Below are 17,379 nucleotides of genomic sequence, written 5' to 3'. Positions count from 1 at the left end.
AAACAAAAAAAAAAATCGTCTGCTTTGTGACACTACTGAGCGTCCCGTCAGCACGTGACACGTCACATTCCGTGTCAGACTGTTCCTCTTTTAAACTTATTTTCGGTCTCGTCATTCTTCATCCACGGGGGCGCCGCCATCTTGAATTGTCGTCACTTCCAGTATGGGCGACGACAAAATAGTAAAACGTTTCAACCTCTAACCAGTAAAAAAATTGAGGGGAGCCAAATCGAGAATGTGTAACGGTTAGGCTTATATCCTAAATGTCTTCTATTGGCGTGGCAACGGCAAAGTTGTGTTTTCGCCCATACTGGAAGTGACGTCAATTCAAAATGGCGGCGCCCTTGTGGAAAAGGTCTATAGGCTCCTTGCACATGACGTCATTTCCGATGCCCTCCAGAGAAAAGGGGAAGAAGGAGCTCCGCTCTTATCAGGAGCCTCCTTTGTGTCTCCCGGATTCGCACAGGCGTCGCTATTCTCCCCCCAGAAGATTATAGAAGATTAACCTGTCACTCAAAATTCTTACAAAAGCAGCTTCCCTCTCCTCCTCTTAGTTGGTGTTCAAAAGTGTGCGATGTGACGTCAGTGCAAGGAGCCTATAGACCGTTTTATCGTGGGTAGCGCCATTTTGAGAGCGAGAGAGAAAAGGGGAAAGGGCTACCGGCGCTTTCCTCCTTTCTGATTGTGTAGAAAGAGTGGAAGTCCCGGATGAGAGGCTTGGCCGGTGTTGGGCGTCCGCAGTGCCCCAACTTCGTTCGCGCTTTCTTCTACGTTTCAAACTCCCAAACTAAATTAGAGCCATGGTCTTTGATGGCGACAGTCCCCCGGTCATCGGGACACCATTGCTGGGTGATAGGGTGCACAAATAACGACAGAAAGCGTCGAGTACTGTCCGAGGACCTATGTAGCTTGCATGGAATCCGGGAAGGCAAGTACGGCTGGAATGTTTTTAAGCTCCATTGCTTTCCGCATGACTGGAAATGGTGAACCATTTATACATTTTTGCCAGCAATGGGCCTATTTAAACGTAGCCGCTTTTAGTTGTAATCAGCAAGCGATACACGAAACGGGAACCTCAGTTAACTTTGTAAACGCCCGGAGCTGCTATATAACGTCTTGCTGTGCTCTTTATATCTTCGTGTCCCTGTTCTTATATTTCCTTGTGAATGAACGACGAAGACGCTCTAGATGTACTTTTATCGAACCGCAGAAAGCCTCGAAGCAGCCACGAATTATATTACTGTTTGATGCAATATTTTGAGTACTCACCTCCAATTTCTATAGCTGGCACGTTCGCTGCCGCTGTTCCCCCCGTCGCCACACTGGCGGATGCCATGACTCAAACAGAGAAACGTGCACACTGGGCTCGAAAACGCAAACACATGAGTCGTTCCCTGCAGCGACTATCAAGCGCCTCAAAGCGCCTTAGTCAACGGAAACAACCCACCAGCGGCACTCTAAGGAGCGCTTTTGCCGGCTCTCTGGTATCGCGCAGGAGATCGCAATTAAAAAAAATAATAATAATAAAAAAAAAAAACAATAGAACTACGTTTTCAACAATTTCCAGCCTTACCCGGCGGCGGAAATAAAAGTCTTTAACTAAGTGTTGTAGATGATAAAATCGATTCAGTCACCACTACAAATTATCACTATTAAGATAAATTCAGTTACGAAATTTTACAAGCTGAAACAGCAGTTATCATGAGAAAACTCGCACGCACATTGCGAGCGTACCCCATGTTCATCGGCGGTACAGCGTTCGGTGCGCGCTCCATTCACGAAATGTTCCGAGCGAAGTCGAGAGGATGGCGTTGAGGAAACACCTTTTCGGTTTACGGACGCAAGCAATCCACTGCCCCCGGAGACAGGGGTCATGTGGAAAGCGATGGAGTTCAAAGACATTGCAGCCGCTCTCGCCTTGCTGGATTCTTCGCAAGCTACATATGTCCTCGGACAGTATTCTATGCTTTCTGTTTTTATTCGTGCACCCTATGACCCAGCAATGGTGTCCCGATGACCGGGCAACTGTTGCCGTCGAAGCCCCTGGCTTTAATTAAGTTTGCGAGCTTAAAACAGAAAAGAAAGCGCGAACGAAGTTCGCGCACAGCAGACACCCAACACCGGCGAAGCCTCTCATCCGGGACTTTCACTCTTTCTACACAATCAGAAAGGGGGAAAGCGCCGGTAGCCCTTTCCCCTTTTCTCTCTCGCCCTCTTTCAGTAAAACGGTCTATAGGGGGCGCTCTGACCCGTTTGTTTTCCCCACGCTTGGTGTTTACTCAACACAAGGCCTGTGCACATGCCGACAGGCCTTATGTGCATGATCATGTCATCTTCTACAGTAGAGCGCGGGGCGCAGCTTAATAAAAAAAAATACTAACAATCCACGAAGCGACGTTAAGTGCCGGATCTATCCTCAGAGAATGCGAGCTTGACCCACTTCGGCTTTTGTGATGAGCTGGGATCGTGCATGCTGCATTGTTCATGCAGGCCGAGTGGAAACAAAAGAGCCCCTCCTCACCCTCGCCGGAGAACACGAACTCCAGCCGAACGCTGACGCTGCGTTCGGTTATGTCGGCCGAACGCTGCGTCATTGTATTTGTTGTCCCCATCCGTGTAGTTGGGGCGTCACGGTCTGTCCTCCTCCCCAATACATTGCGGCGATTGGCTCTCCCGAGAGTGCTCTTGCGGGACGCACCCGGTTTCTTAGAGTGAGTGGACGGCAACCGCAGTCACCAAGTGTAACACCAAGTGTAACACCTCGGGGCACGCTGATAGCCAATCAGAATGACCTGCAGAAAGAGACCAGCAAAACAAAGACTGCCGCCCCATTTGCTAGGCCAATACCCCAAATCAGAATATTTTTTTTCAATCATTTTCTTCTTTGTATTAATGTGTGTGTGCGTGTGTGTCTGTGTGTGTGTGTGTTTTACCGTAATTCGCCAGCACTCGTAAACTGTACGACTCTGTAGCTTGAGCGCAATGAATATACTGGTTGCACTCAAGCTAATTGCGTCTTGGAAACACGAGGTGGTGTACCATCATAGACGCAATTAGCTTTTCAACGGAGTTCCTATACCCGGGTCATTCTCCTAGGTTCATGAAAAGGTAATTTCGCGACATTGACTTTCGTTTGCTATCATATGTTGATCCATGGGTAATTTTATTTTTATTTCCATAGAAAACACAGCCGAGCTCCCAGATGTTTCTTTATATTGTGTTCACGGCAAACATTGTAGAACGTACTCAAGATAAGATGAACGGAACTATATTTTGGATTTCGTTTTTGTGCTGATCAGAATGTTTTATTATTTTTATTTTGCAATATTAATATTTCCAATAACATACATAAAACTCATGGACTCAAACTTTGTGCCTTGATTAGAAAATCTTCTTGCAAGGGCTGCTTCTTTCGCAAAAGCTAGCTTCTTCAAATGCGCCACTTGGTCGTTTAGAAAAGTAATTAAACTGGTTTTAAAGCTCATTAATATTTATTTGGGAGCATGCCCGCCTTTTGATGAACAGTTTATTGTCTTTACACAAACTAAAAATAAATTTATAACGCAAACAAATATGCAGTAAAAACATTTTCAGCATACCAAAACATTACCTTTTTTATTTTATTATGAAAAATAATACACGAAATATCCGTTAACCCACTGAGACATAAAAAGGTACGCGCTTATTTCTATTTATTCATAAGCTAATAAAATCTTAAGTTTTGGCCAAGGGTGAATGGCTCTTGTTGTAAGACTTTCCTGAAAACGTATTAAATAGTCTGCATTTGAACTGAATATGGTTGAAATCGAGTATGGTTGGCAGAAGTTTGTAAATAAATTTTTATCACTTTCGTTATACCACTAACATGCAGGTCGGCCACACTGATTTTTTTTTTCTTTTTTTTTTACAATTTGTAAATATATAATTATTTCAGCAACGCTGGACGCTGAGATCATATCATAACTTGGAGCTGACGTAGGAGTACGATTTTTTTTAAAGCTAACTTATGAAATTTTACTTTGCTAAAACAAAAGTTCACGCCTTTGAATCTTGTGTGGTAGTTAGCAGATACAAAACAAATGCTGAAATTGCACACAGGACGCTGTCTAAACTCATATTTTTCCGAAATTGACTTAATTATGAAAACTTGCAAATATATGTTTTTAGGACACCCTGACGCTATGTTATACTAACTATATTTTAGGAGCGATGGGAGGAAGGCGTTTGAAAGTTACTTTGCAGTCACATTGATGTTTAATTTTCGGGAAGAATGACCCTCCGCTTTTTCGTTTCCACCGCAAAAAAAAAAAAAAAAAAAAAAAAAGATTTATGCATTGTTGAACGTTTATTCTTCTCTCAAAGGTAGATTCAGAGGTTCGAACGAGATGCCAAGGTTTAAGCACGAACCAATATTTTATTCAAAAGTTGTGTAATTTCCTGAAAATTTCAATGGAAAAAAAAAATGGGGCCCATTTCTGTCCGTTTTCAATTTAAGGCGCCGTAAGGCTCCTTGTATTCGAGGACACCATTGGCCGCGATTTTTCCGTTGACATTTTCAGAAAATCATTTATAACTTTTGAATAAAATATCGCTTTGTGCTGAAATGTTGGCATCTGATTCGAACCTCTATAGCGCCACGTTCGGGCGGAGAATGAGCTTAGGCGATGCGTAGTTTATTTTTGCGGTGAAAAAAAAACTGTAAATTTTTCTCGGGGACACCCTGTATATCAGTTTGCTTTCCCGCAGAACACGACACAACGATTCACAGTGAAGAATAGAAGGATCCCAGCCAAAATACAACTAGAGCTGACTAGATTATAGATTTGATTAGATAACACCTGATTAAATAAGATATACAGTCAAACCCGTTTATAACGAACAGCAGGAAACGCTACGATCAATTCGATATAACAAGTAATTCGATATAGCAAAAACCATTTACAACGAACTTCCACGATGCATTCGTTGTAAGGCGAGAGCTTATCTTTCTTTCTCATCTCTTCGCCTCCGCCTTGTAAAAACACGTTAAAAAGGTTTACTTTTTTTTTCTTTTTTGTTTGCAGGCGTGCAGAGTTTCTTCTTTTAGCTTATCTCCCCTTCTGAATCGCTTCTTTCGTGGGCGACGGTTTTGGGATGAATTTTTTTTTTCTGCGCGTGCGTGCAAAGGGTATTTTTTAGCTTTTCCCCCCTTCTGAATCGCTTCTCTTCGCTCAATTTTGTTGGCAACTTGAGATTTTGAAATTTTCTTTGTTTCCTACCTTTTTTTTTGGGGGGGGGGGGGGGGGGGGGGTGTTGGGAGGGACAGGCTAGAGATGATTGTTTGCGCGTTTTCGGAAGCGTTCCCGGGGGGGGGGGGGGGGGGGGGAGTTCGATGTAGCCAATATGTTGTTTGTTATAAAAAGTACTTTTTACATTAATTTTTATTTAAATTTTGCGTGAGTTCGATATCGACAATAATTCGCTGTACGTAGGTTCGTTCTAAATGGGTTTTCTTGTAATTATATAAGATCTGATTATATTATAGTGGACTACATTAGATTACATCTGATTACGGTAGATCTGACGATTATATCTTATTATACTTGACGATTAGATCTTAAAAAAATGCAATGTTCGCAATGAGAATAAGCAAATGAAACACCATTCTCATTGTCCATTCGCATAATGAACATTTCTTTTTAGTGATTTAATAGTATTCTCAGCTTCGTAATTTGCTGGGATCCCGTTATTGTTCGGCTTGATTTGTTGTCTCGTGTTCTGCAGGGAAGTGAACGAATTTACCTTTTCTTAAAGTTAACCTGCTTGTGCTTTCATGCCCAGGGGTCAGCACCGTTATATGGAACGTTTATTCCATGTCCCTGTAGTCTCAAGGAGAGCTGATTGTTGCCGGTTCACCGACATTACTTCAAACATTTTGCAATGTAATTCTAAGAAATTTGCCCGCCAATCATATCCTCAAAGCGACCGCCGCTTCTCTGTGATAAAGGGACACGCTGTTTTTTCCTGACATGTTAGTTTCATATTAAATCCTCCTTTCTTTCTTTCTTTCTTTTTTTTTTTTTTTCTTTTTGGCTCTCAAGATTACAGGAAAGGCTGAACCAGGAGTATGAAGACGAACAACCGGAACCGCAGTTCAGTAGGTGCTGGTGGGTATTCCAATCACGTTTCAGCCTTGGATAAGTGTGAAGAATAACCACGTGACTTTGGCTGTAAGACAGCGTTAACTAAAACCCGAGAATCGGTAAAAGAAAAATGAAGGATACCATGCATTGCCAGGCCGGTGTACACACTCTTCTCACACGACTCACCGTTGAAGGGACGATGCTGTCACGTACGCAAAACTAAATAAATAATTAATTAAATTTTTTTGAGCACAGCGACAGTGAATTCTCCTTATCGCTATATACACCCTTGATCCAATAGCAAACAAGTCGCCTCGAGTGACCTCTGAATTGAATGAATGCTGCCCTCGTCCTGTCTGCTTCTCTCCTTGTGTCCTCGTTGCTTTGGCGCCTCACTTCAAACTTTTGAGATTAGCTCTTCGGCCTTCTTGTCGGTTCAACATCGGCGAGCCACTGGAGTGCTACACTGGGCGCAGTCGGAGCGTCTTTCACTGCCATGTAGGCGACGACACGGTCTTAGGCAGCTAGACGTGTTTCTTCCTCATGGCGGTCCTGTGGAAGCACACACATGTATAAAGCAATTATGCTTCCAATGCGCTTTAGGCATGTCTCTATGTAATTCTGTCATCATGTCTCGAGCGGACACCGTGTATCTTGTTCGACGTCCGCGGCTTAAAAGGGACGTCTCCTTCTAAGTTTGTCTCGATGCTCCGCAGGAAGATGGCCTTCTTCGGCCCCACGCTGGCCTTCCTGGTCCTGGCGCTGGCGGTCATCTCGCTGGGAATCCTGTTCAGCGCGCGCGCCATCACCGTGACCACGGCCCAGGGCCCCCTACAAGGCCGCCAGCTGGACGTGATGGGACGCCGGGTCTTCGCCTTCCTCGGCGTGCCTTACGGCCAGAGCACGGCCGGTCGAAGCAGGTTCGCGCCCGCGCTGCGGGCCCTCCACTGGGAAAAGAAGCTGGCCGTCTCGCTCGGCCCGCCGTGCCCGCAGGGAGCCCTGCCTGCGGGCTTTGAGCCGTTCGAAATGGTACTGCCGTATACGCCTGTGACCTCTCTAACGTGTATATCACCCGTGCGATGACTACTGAAACACTGCGCTGGGACGTATGAAAAGGCGACTGGTATTTCACTAAAGGGGGCTCTACACTCGCTTAAAATCCATTCTTAGGGGGAAAAAAAGAGGGCAGCATGGAAAAGGCAGTATGGTGCTGTCGCTGCTGTGTATGTTGATATAAGTGAAGCTGCGACCGGGAACTCGAACCTTAAGTCTACATAGACTGATTAAGGCTTCGCCAGCTTGATCGAGATGAGGCGAGCAGAAACCTTGCGTCAGACTTGCGAATTTTCGAGGCTAACGAAAAAGCAAAACTGCACCCGGAGGGTGCAGTCGCAATGTTCTGCCTCGTTAATGTTTCACTTGGTGCTGTCATAAGAGAAATGTCTCCTACACTCGCTTCAGGCAAGCCGGTGTACTCATCGCGGAAGCTGCTTCGCCGGCCTCTTGTGCCGGTATCCACCGAGAGCTAGACATACATAAGGTCGACCTTATATAACGCATGCTAAGTATAAGTCACTATTTATCGTCTACGTCAAGAATGGCTCTCTTGAAGGTGTAAGTTTTACGTTGAGAAATAATAAATTAAAACCCCGCTGTCAGTACGCACGTTCAGCAGCAAAGGTCTCATATATTAATTGTGGTGAGCAAAGTGCATACCTTCAGTGGCTCGCATGAGGTATATGAAGATTTTCTCTTCAGAGGCAGACGCTGACCATGCGCTCCATGTATTTTTTTTTGTTTGTTTTGTCTACCAGACTACTTTTTGGAATTTTTTCTGTTGTTTTCTTGCGTGGTCAGTGATAAACGGTGAATGAATCATGCTATCATAAGCTTTCCTGCGTTTTATACTTCATTCGAGGCGTTCCTTGTGTAGCATTATACAAGACACCAGTGCGAGCGCTTGGTGACTGTCTTGTGATGCGCGTTCAAGACACAATTTTTCTCATAATTGTTTAAGATTGTTTACGAAAATGTGAACCCTATAATCGTAGTAACCCCTGGATCATAGAAACGTCTACAGGTAAATAGAGTGTATGCATTCTTCAGTTACTGTTTTCATGAGAATACCTTTATCAAGACAGTTCAAAGAAGAAGAGCGTTGCCTCGACACGGAGCAAGGGCGCGGTGGTGCGCTTCGCGCCGGGTTGTGCCGGGCTAGGGCTACTGCAATGCCCCGGCAGGGGCACTGCCGGAGCCCCAACCCGGCAGTGCCCCTGCCGGGAAATGAGCGAAGCATGAGTGGAATTTTGACTACTTTCTGGCTTCGTTCCGACACCTCTTTCCTCTTCCACCGTGGTTCAGACATTTTGGACACCGCGTCCCACCAAAGAAGTCGCCCGGGCGCGTGCTTTACGCTGTAAAGAAGACTTGGTTTCTCACCACGTCGAGGATCAATGTCAACAAAAAACACGATTCGTAAAACGCGCTCATACACCGCACAGGAGCCCAGCGAAGACTGCCTGCACCTGAACGTGTGGACACCGCACCAGCCGGACAAGTGTAAAATGACGCAGTGCCCGCTGCTGCCGGTGCTCGTGCTGCTGTACGGCAGGGACCTGGAGAACGGCTGGAACGGTGCCTACGACGGCAGCATGCTTGCCTCCATGGGCGACGTAGTGGTGGTAGTGCCCAACTTCCGCCTCGGGGTCTTCGGCTTCCTCAACGCAGCCTCCAGTGACGCCCCCGGCAACGTGGCCCTCTTGGATCAGGCCCTGGCATTCCACTGGATCAAGGAAAACATCGCCTCCTTCGGCGGAAATTCCTCCGAGGTCTGCCGTTCGCTCTCCATCGTCGTCATTGAAGTGTTTTCTCGCGACTCCTACGGTGTGCATTTAATCCCTGTTCCTCTATTTCAACACTCCGTTCCGCCGCAAAAAAAAAAAAAAAAAAAAGCAGTTGAAGTTGTTGCTGTACATTTTGACAGGCGTGAAGTTAATGTCACGTCTTTGCTGCTGGGTGGCCTTACGTTCTCTAGAGTAGCAGATAGTTCGAGAATGAGACACCCATGCATGGGTGTCTCATTCTCGAACTGCCTTCGGCAAGACACAGAACTCACGCATTTTTCCACTCGTTGTGAGTGAATATAGTTTTCGTTCTTTTCGTAAAGCCGGAGATTGTACACTCAAGACAGTGATGGTTTAATAATTGACGTTCGATGTCATTCAGTAAAATAAAACTTCTCTGAAATGGTGGTACGCGGTGAACCCTGGTACTCCTGCCACAAAACAAGTTGAAGAAATGATAGAGACCGACTACTTTACACAGGGAACATTGCATAGAGGAGTGTGTTGTGCACAAAGTGCCCTCGGCCGCTTCAAATGCCAACGGCATATGATGCGAGGTTCGATTCCATTGAGTGACAGCCCCACTAAATATGAAGAATCAGAACTATTCAGAAAAAAATGGGATTGTTGCAACACCTGACGGATTGACCATACCTCAAGACTGCCTGCCTCTACACTCGTTGTTGCTGAATCGAACTTCCAAACAGTAGTTTAAATTTTATGTCGTAACAATAGTTCTCGCCGGTGTCTTGTATAGATGAGGAGTGGAAAGATGCGTGTACGTGACAAACACTAAAACAAAACAAAAATCTTCATTAAAAATTGGCAGTGATCTTCAACTCCAAAGTACCATAATACACGAAATGCACTAGTTAGGGAGCGCTGAAATCTGTTTAGGAGACATTAAACTATATATTCTTTATTGATTTCTCCGCTAAATTTAGCGGGGAAACTGACCTGATCCGTAGGTCACGTGACAATAATTTTTACGTCAAATCTAGCGGGAAAACTGAATTGCCGTACAGGTTCCGTGGCAGCAATTTGCCCGCCAAACTTAGCAGGAAACTGAACTAGTGTAAAGGTCATGCCCTTAACGTCAATTTGCCCCTAAATGTACCGGAAAATGCATGGACGAACCACGACCGAGTAGGTCCGGGATGGACAAAACCTGGGATCTGTAGGGAAAGGGGTTTGGGGGGGGGGGGGGGGGGGGGGTGCGTTAAAACGCATGTTACGTTTTACAGAAAATCTTTCAAATGTCCTAAGTCCAGTGCCCCTTCCACAACTTCAGGTAACCCTCCTGGGCCACGGATCGGGGGCCACGTCGGCGGGCTACCACCTGCTGAACCAGCGGGACAGAGAGCTTCAATGGCTGCTGCGGCGCTTCATCTTCCACTCGGGCACCCCGTTTCGCCTGACCAGGGACAACACGGGCCGTGCCGGGGACAACTTGAGGTCCCTGGCACGACGACTGGCGTGCGCCCGTCCGAACGCCGCCGAGTTGCTCTCCTGCCTGCGGAACAGGAGTTCCTCGGAGATCACCGCCGCTGCCGCCGGGATGAAGCAAGAGCTCGGACTGCAGATCGGGCCGCTGTTTGGGCCAAGCTTCAACGCGTACCCGCTCGAAGGAAGCGAACCCTGGAGGCTACACCAACTGCTCTCTCGGGTAAGTCCATGAGCTGGTTCATCGCATCCTAAGATGGAAAGACCAGAGTCCCTAGATGAGAGCTTCCTACAAGTAGCGATATCTTTGAGGCGCCGACTGCGTCACGGTGCGGGTTTTAGGAAGCGAATGGCGACACACAGCAGAAGTTTGAACTGAATGCCGTCATATTGTTCCAGCGTATTGTGCTTTGTCATTTCAGTTGGTTGTCGTTACTTGTAAAAGAAGTATCGAGGGACTTTAGGCAAGGCCATTGTGCTACATTGTCTACGTCACGAAGAGGAAGGAGGCCAGCGTGTGTGGCGGGTAGGAAACAAACGTTCGTCAACGTTCGAATAGGACTGGTCTCATCACTGATTGGACACGTGTGTCGCACTCGTTTTTTGATCTGCGCCCCGCGTCAGCCTCTGGCCACTAAATATCCAAGTTGCTACCATTGCGTTGTTCGCCTGACACGGTCTCAAACACTGCAGAAAAAAGCGTCGGAAAAATCTCTTAAAAAAAAAAAAAAAAAAAAAGCTCCGGCGGTTAATTTTTTTTTTTTTTATATAAATACCCAAATTATGCACATTTTTGGGAATCCCCGAATTTACTTTTTACGGCACGCTACTTGTTAATATTTATGAATTCAACATAGATATCGAGGAAACGGCGAACCAAGGTAATTTCAAAGCGAACATTCAACATTTTTGCGCTCTCCGTTGGGTGACATCACATGTTTTATAGCTTAAAAAAAACATTTGTGCGCTTTTTTTTTTCTTTTTTTTTGCGTGAGCAGTTTGTTAATGCCTGCTTCACTCTGACAACAATAATTCCTTTGACCTCCAAATTAAACAATGAGAGTGCCACAGAGCCGAGCCCCAGTGAGCGCTCCAACTCGCACTAGCGGTTTCTAATTAATCGCGGTTCTGTGGATATTTATACAGCGTGTAGTTGGTCAGCCGTTTCAAAGTTGCGATGAGTCACTCGCTGTAAATGAGCAGTTTAGCCAGGGCAGTAAAACCGCTAGCCCGAGTCTTTAACGTGCACCACGCAGTATGGTACACGATCGCACGCCGGTACAATGCTCATCCAGATCGAAACAGGCAAGGGTGGGGATTGAACACAGGATTCTTGGGTTCTGCAGCACCTAATTTCGCTCCACGTGCTCGGCGGCGGGGACAACAAGGGGAACACTCCGCCATATTGATTGTTTACCTTCGTTCGTGTCGCTGGAAATTTGTCGGAGTCGCTGAAAGTTTGATTCTACAAAGTGCTAGTGCGCTCGAAGGGCCGGAAATTACCATGGTACGATATCAACCGGTGACTGTGGTTAGAAAACTTGACTCGGGGAGTATTTTTCATTCTTTATTTTATCAAAACGTTCTTCAGTCGTGACAAAACATTGAAAATTCAACCACATTTAATTTACATGAATTCATTAAATCTGTCCAGGCGCTCTTCAATATAGTGGAGTACTGACTTGTCATTTGCCTTTCTTGTAATCATGATATTGCTTCACTTAGGTTGTCACTTTCGGAGAGAACCACAAAAACACCGATTTGTAATGTGATACTACATCGTGAACAGAAACGCTACAATGATCAAAACGTTTACTAAGAAAATTTCAAGCAATGTGCTTGATTTTGCAGTTATACTAGTGGCACCTTCGACTGACCGACGAAGACACCGACTAAATGCAATGTTAACGGACACTTCCGGCAGGTTTGTTCACTAACAAGCCACACCTTTATCCGACCAGTTTACGTCGGGTGCGTTAAAATCGCTTCCGATTACTTTCTTGCGTTGTTTATTGGCATTTGATACAAAATATTCGGAAATTAGTTTAAATCGCGCTACGGCGATCCTGGTTTTCTGTAGACAGTTCCAAGCAAAAGCCGCGTTAAAAAAAAAAAAAAAAAAGAAGGTATATTTGACACCAAATGTTTTTGGAGCTCTCGATCGGGCTCATAGAAGTGTAGTTTAAAGGCTGCAGTAGTGCCTCTCAGATCAAAGTTAAAACTTCAACAATTTCGCAAAAACAAAATATTGCGATTTTCAATTTGGGACAACTAATTCAGATATGTCTATTAATTGTGTCGAATCATGATTAAGGCAAATCAGTGTCTATAAGACTTTCTCCGGTGTGTCGGTTTTAAACCGGCTCCTGTAGTAAGTGAGGAATTCCTCTAATGCGTTAGAGGCGCCAGAGTACATGGTGTGCTTCGCCGTGAAAAACCCTAGCAGGTGGAAAACCGAGACATTCTGGTGGGCAGCGTGTTCAGCGACGGTGGCCAGTGGATCCGATCTTACGAGGAGGCCGGCGGAGAGGAAGATGGTCGCCGGCGTAGGAATCTTGAGTCGTTGGTGCAGATGTGCTCCAGCCAGCTGGATCAGCTCCAACTTCCCAACCAAAACCGCGTAAGTGTCGTGACACCTGTACGCGTACATGCCTTCGAAACGTATGACCGGGCCGGGGGAAAGAAGTCATTGTGTGTGCTTTATTGCGAACTGAGTTTCCGGAACTGGCAAATACAAATAAGATGTAATTAAAAAGTGAACATAGTGTTACGAAAAACCACTAAAAGAGTGATACATTTTTAGCAACCAAAAGACTGACAGGCACACACACGCGCACACCACGCACACATACGCGACCGCGTACACACACACGCACGCACGCACACGCGCACGCACGCAAAAAGCTGAATGTCGCCAGACAGAAGCTTCTCTCCACTTTAGCAGAATGAATGCTAGAGAGGAGGTCGCCTCCTCCCCAATGTTAACGCTGCTAAAGGCGGAAGGGGTGAGAGTATCTTCTCCTGAACTTTAAAAAGTCACCGACTATGGTAGCGTTGGCTGATATTATCCGTCGTAAAGTAACACAGATATTCCCGAGAAAGATTTGGAACACAGCCTTTTCGGTGCTCGAGCTAACGCCTCTAAATGTTGCCTTTCTTTCTTACTCTCCAACAATGAGGGCAGCTGCTAATAAGGTGTAATTGGTACTCTAGAATCATTTTAGTGAATGTTCGTAAATGGAGCATATATGAATGGATGGGCGCATCGACACCTTAAATTGGGTGGTGGCTTGCACCACCAAGCCAGTGATGATGATTATGGTGATAATAATCGTGCTGTTTCTTCCCCGTGGATATACTGGTCGAGCCAGGTCGCGGTCGAAGAATCCTCGTACTTTCTTGCCCGGACTAATTCTTATTCCGCAGCCCTACCTGTTGTCCCTCTACGAACTGAACAACGAGGTTCCCGAGCGGTCACCGTCTTCGAGACTGATGCAGTGGCAACGTCTCTTGGCCGACGTGTTCTTCGTCTGCCCCGTGCTTTTCTGGGCTACGGAATTGTCCCGCGTCGGCAGCAAGCTGCGCATGTTTCGCTTCAGCGACGTGCCAGACCAGGCGGGAACATTCGTCGACGACCTGAGCCTAGTTCTGGGAGGACCGCTGCTCACCAAGTCGGCGTCGCGACAGCAAGGAGACCTCAGCTTCAGAGTACTGCGCACTTGGGTGTCCTTTGCGAGGGACGGGTGAGTCCGAACTCTGCGGTGAAGCAGCCCTTTGTGCGGTAACTCTCTGACGAACCGGTACTATTTAAATGATGAGGTCTCAGACTGCAAGGTAACTGAATCGAAGTGCGTTTGCCGGGCAGTATACTGTGAAGTATTGAGCAATTGGTTTCCACGTATTTATACACCGAGTCAAGTCCCTCACATCACCCGCTGCGGCGGCGCTGCGGTGCCTCTGCTATCGGCACTGCGCACGCGCAGACTTTATCTCATGCGAACCTCGTTTCTCTGCCCGCGCAGTGCTCACACCTGGGGTTTTAACCTGGACACATGGCGAAAAGTCGGCGAGAAATTTGACCGCCATTATTAGCCGGCGCCAAGGTCGAGCGCGGCGCCGGCCAATCACGGCCGCCCAATTCTTCCGCCCACTTTTTCTTTTCGCCAAGTGTATATAGACCTTTTTCGTGTACTCTCGTGTTATTACACCGATTCTCGACAAAATGCGTTGGCATTTAAGGCTGGACTCCATGGGGCGAATGTGCTGCGAAAAATGGACGAATTTTGCCCGTTGGCTTTTGCTCTGCGCGTGGCATCAGCACAGTCGCTGCTACGTCACGCGCAAAGCGAGCGTGCCGTCGGGCGTCGTTCGTCAGTTATTCGTCGCATAATTCGCTCCATGGAGTTTAGCCCTTAGCGCACGGGTTCCTACTCAGCAAAGGATGGGAACTCGAACCTCGCAACGGCCCACATACAGTTGTCTTCGGAGAGCCAGTCTCTTCTCACGGGCGACGGTGGTTTCGAGTGCAGCCACCCCAGCTTCCTTCGATCGCCGCCTACGGTCTACGTATACAGTTGTCTTCGAAGAGCCAATCTTTCCTCCCGGGTGTCGGCGGTTTCGCGCAAATAGAATCGTCGCTGGGCCGCTTTTTTTTTTTTTTTTTTTTTTGTCGCGTGCGTTGTTACACGGCAATGGCCGTTCGCTCCCTCCCTCTCCCGCTCCCGCAGCGCGTCACTGGAAGCGTGCCAGAAGATTATTTCCCATTTGTAAGAGGGAAGGGGAACATAACGAGCGAACGAACGGAGCGAAAAAGCACACCGGGAACCGTGCTGCGGCATCGCGAAACCCAGTCCAGTCCAGCCTAAACTACGACCGTCCAAACAAAAAACGGCTGCATGCACCAAAACAATGAATGCTAAAGAAAAAAAAACGCAAATCTTGACAGGCGTTTTAAAAACAAAGCCGCTTTCTATTCAGATGTGTCGCCGTATGTCCCCGGGAATTCCCCAGGAACTGAAACTAGGGAGGGGGAGTCTGCATTTTATTGTGTGTGTGTGTGTGTGTGGGGTGGGGAGGGGGGGGGGGGGCATTGAGAATAGAGGTGTCATTGCGAATTAAGGTGATGCCTACAGGAAAACAAAGAGGGGGGGATGTACATCCCCCTTAGGGTGTACATCCCCCTTAGGGTGTACATCCCCCTTAGGGTGTGTGTAGGGAAATCATGCACTGGTCCCCGCGGTCGTGTCCAGGGACGTCAAATGGCCCCAGTTCAAGGCGTGGGCCCCGGTGATGCTGGACATTCTGCCGTCGGGATTCGTCATCCGCAATCTCTCCGAAGTAGTGACCCGCTGCCGCAGACTCTACCCGGTTCTGTACAGGTGGCAGAGCCATCAAACACAGCCTCGGCCTCAGACCCCCGTGGACACAACCCTACCTGCTTCGTCCACCGAGGCGTAGGCGGACGTCATACTTGCCCGCCTGCGAATAGAATTTCGTTTGATGACGCAGCTATGCCGATTAGCGCGTATTGGCGATAATTTATACAACGAGGCTTTCGCCCGATGGCCAGGCATCGGTTAGGCACGCGGCAAGCTGAGAAGGCCTCATATGTGGAGTGTACGCGTTTCGTTTTAAGAATGGTTGCTTTCTATCGATGTTTGTACTCGTGTATTCAATTTGTTGTGGTCCCACTCCTGTCTCTTGCGCTAGATAAAAGGGATGGATCTGAATGGTGGTTAATATTTCGAGACAAGCTAATAAACAAAATCTCGTCTAGCGTTGTCAGGTGCTTTACGTCTGTGGGAGGGGGTACTGGTACCTGTACCATAACCGTTAAATTAGTGGGGGTGGGGCTGATAAGGAAACGCCGAGCCAGTAGTATAGTCCCACACCCCCCAGCATTGCTTTGGACGTTTAGGTAGAAATTACTTCAGGCAGATTTGAAGATAGTGCTCCAGCACAGGAACCGCAACTTTCACAACCCCCTAGGTCGTATAACTTGCGGTAATAAATATTGTTTTCGAACTTTTCTCTTTTTTTTTTCTTAGATAGTGGGTTGGTTTTTGCGAGCTTATTTAAGCGAGTGTCACTAATGCAAGCTTTAGCGACAACCCGAACGGTGAGTCAATTGTATTACTCTGCAAAATATGAACAAAAGAAAAACAAAATTACGCTTTTCAAAAGTCCGTCAAGCAACATTGGCGGCCGCCATTGCTTGGGCACGAAGCGCGTGATTGCATCCGAATCCTCGCCGAACGCTGACGTCAGCACTCGCGTCCAATACACGCTCAGAAAAAGTGATCAAGCGATGGCGGACAAGCGATGGCGCGGATTTTCGGAAAGGGTCCCTTAAATTCTGATCGTTTCTGTGCATTATAAATGTCTTTAAAAAAAGCCGTAATTCGGCCAGGAACTTCGTGCACCAGTAAAAGTGAGGAACTAGGGCAAACACGCCTTTTCCTGTTATTCCCCGCGTACACCAACATAACCGTGAACGTGGGGCACCGCGAGGTGTTCGCGAGCTGACGGCAAGATTCCACGGCGATTCTTCAACGCATAACCCACACCATCGATATCGTATTGATCTTGAGCAACGTTGCCTTAAGTGCAGTACGATCACTACGAAGTGACCGCAAGCTGTGAGACATGAAGGCCCGCTATCGCGAAGACCGCCGTCCGGCTAACACCGGCGCCAACCTCCGAAGCTCCACCGCGGCGGTGCTGGACTCCCTGCGTCACCGGAAATTCGGCCGCGGATCGTCTGCATGACGGGCAAGCAGAAAGCCCTCGCTAGGCGCTCGAGTCTGGGCCTCAGAAGTCAGCAGCCCATGGCGGCCCCGCGAAAACCACCGTAGCTATACTCCGTTTCACCCAGTATTGGACAAAATACTCGATAGAAGTATTTAAGTTAAGTTACTAAATCCCTGCGTCATAAACTATTTAAAATACTACTCAAGTTACTTTCACTGTAA

General features: G+C 47.1%; 1 protein-coding gene across 1 annotated transcript; it reads left to right on the top strand.

Annotated features, from left to right (window-relative positions):
- Positions 1–6,081: 6,081 nt before the first annotated feature.
- LOC8024116 (cholinesterase) lies at positions 6,082–16,373 on the top strand. The gene is made up of 7 exons (XM_042292685.1): positions 6,082–6,146; positions 6,839–7,151; positions 8,624–8,950; positions 10,257–10,631; positions 12,852–13,069; positions 13,660–14,151; positions 15,658–16,373. The coding sequence occupies exons 2-7, from the start codon at positions 6,843–6,845 to the stop codon at positions 15,863–15,865; spliced, it is 1,929 nt and encodes a 642-aa protein (XP_042148619.1). The 5' UTR covers positions 6,082–6,146; positions 6,839–6,842; the 3' UTR covers positions 15,866–16,373.
- Positions 16,374–17,379: the final 1,006 nt, after the last annotated feature.

This window comes from Ixodes scapularis, unplaced genomic scaffold (genome assembly GCF_016920785.2).
Source record: "Ixodes scapularis isolate PalLabHiFi unplaced genomic scaffold, ASM1692078v2 PGA_scaffold3__209_contigs__length_174095766, whole genome shotgun sequence".
Lineage (NCBI taxonomy): Eukaryota > Metazoa > Arthropoda > Arachnida > Ixodida > Ixodidae > Ixodes > Ixodes scapularis.
This window is presented reverse-complemented; position numbering and strand designations above follow the sequence as displayed.

Bases quoted from the DNA above. Each gene is read 5' to 3' on its own strand.
- LOC8024116 (XM_042292685.1), top strand. From the start codon at position 6,843: ATGGCCTTCTTCGGCCCCACGCTGGCCTTCCTGGTCCTGGCGCTGGCG. The intron at 8,951-10,256 runs GTCTGCCGTTCG...CCACAACTTCAG, and splicing joins TCGGCGGAAATTCCTCCGAG to GTAACCCTCCTGGGCCACGG. The intron at 14,152-15,657 runs GTGAGTCCGAAC...GGTCGTGTCCAG, and splicing joins GTGTCCTTTGCGAGGGACGG to GGACGTCAAATGGCCCCAGT.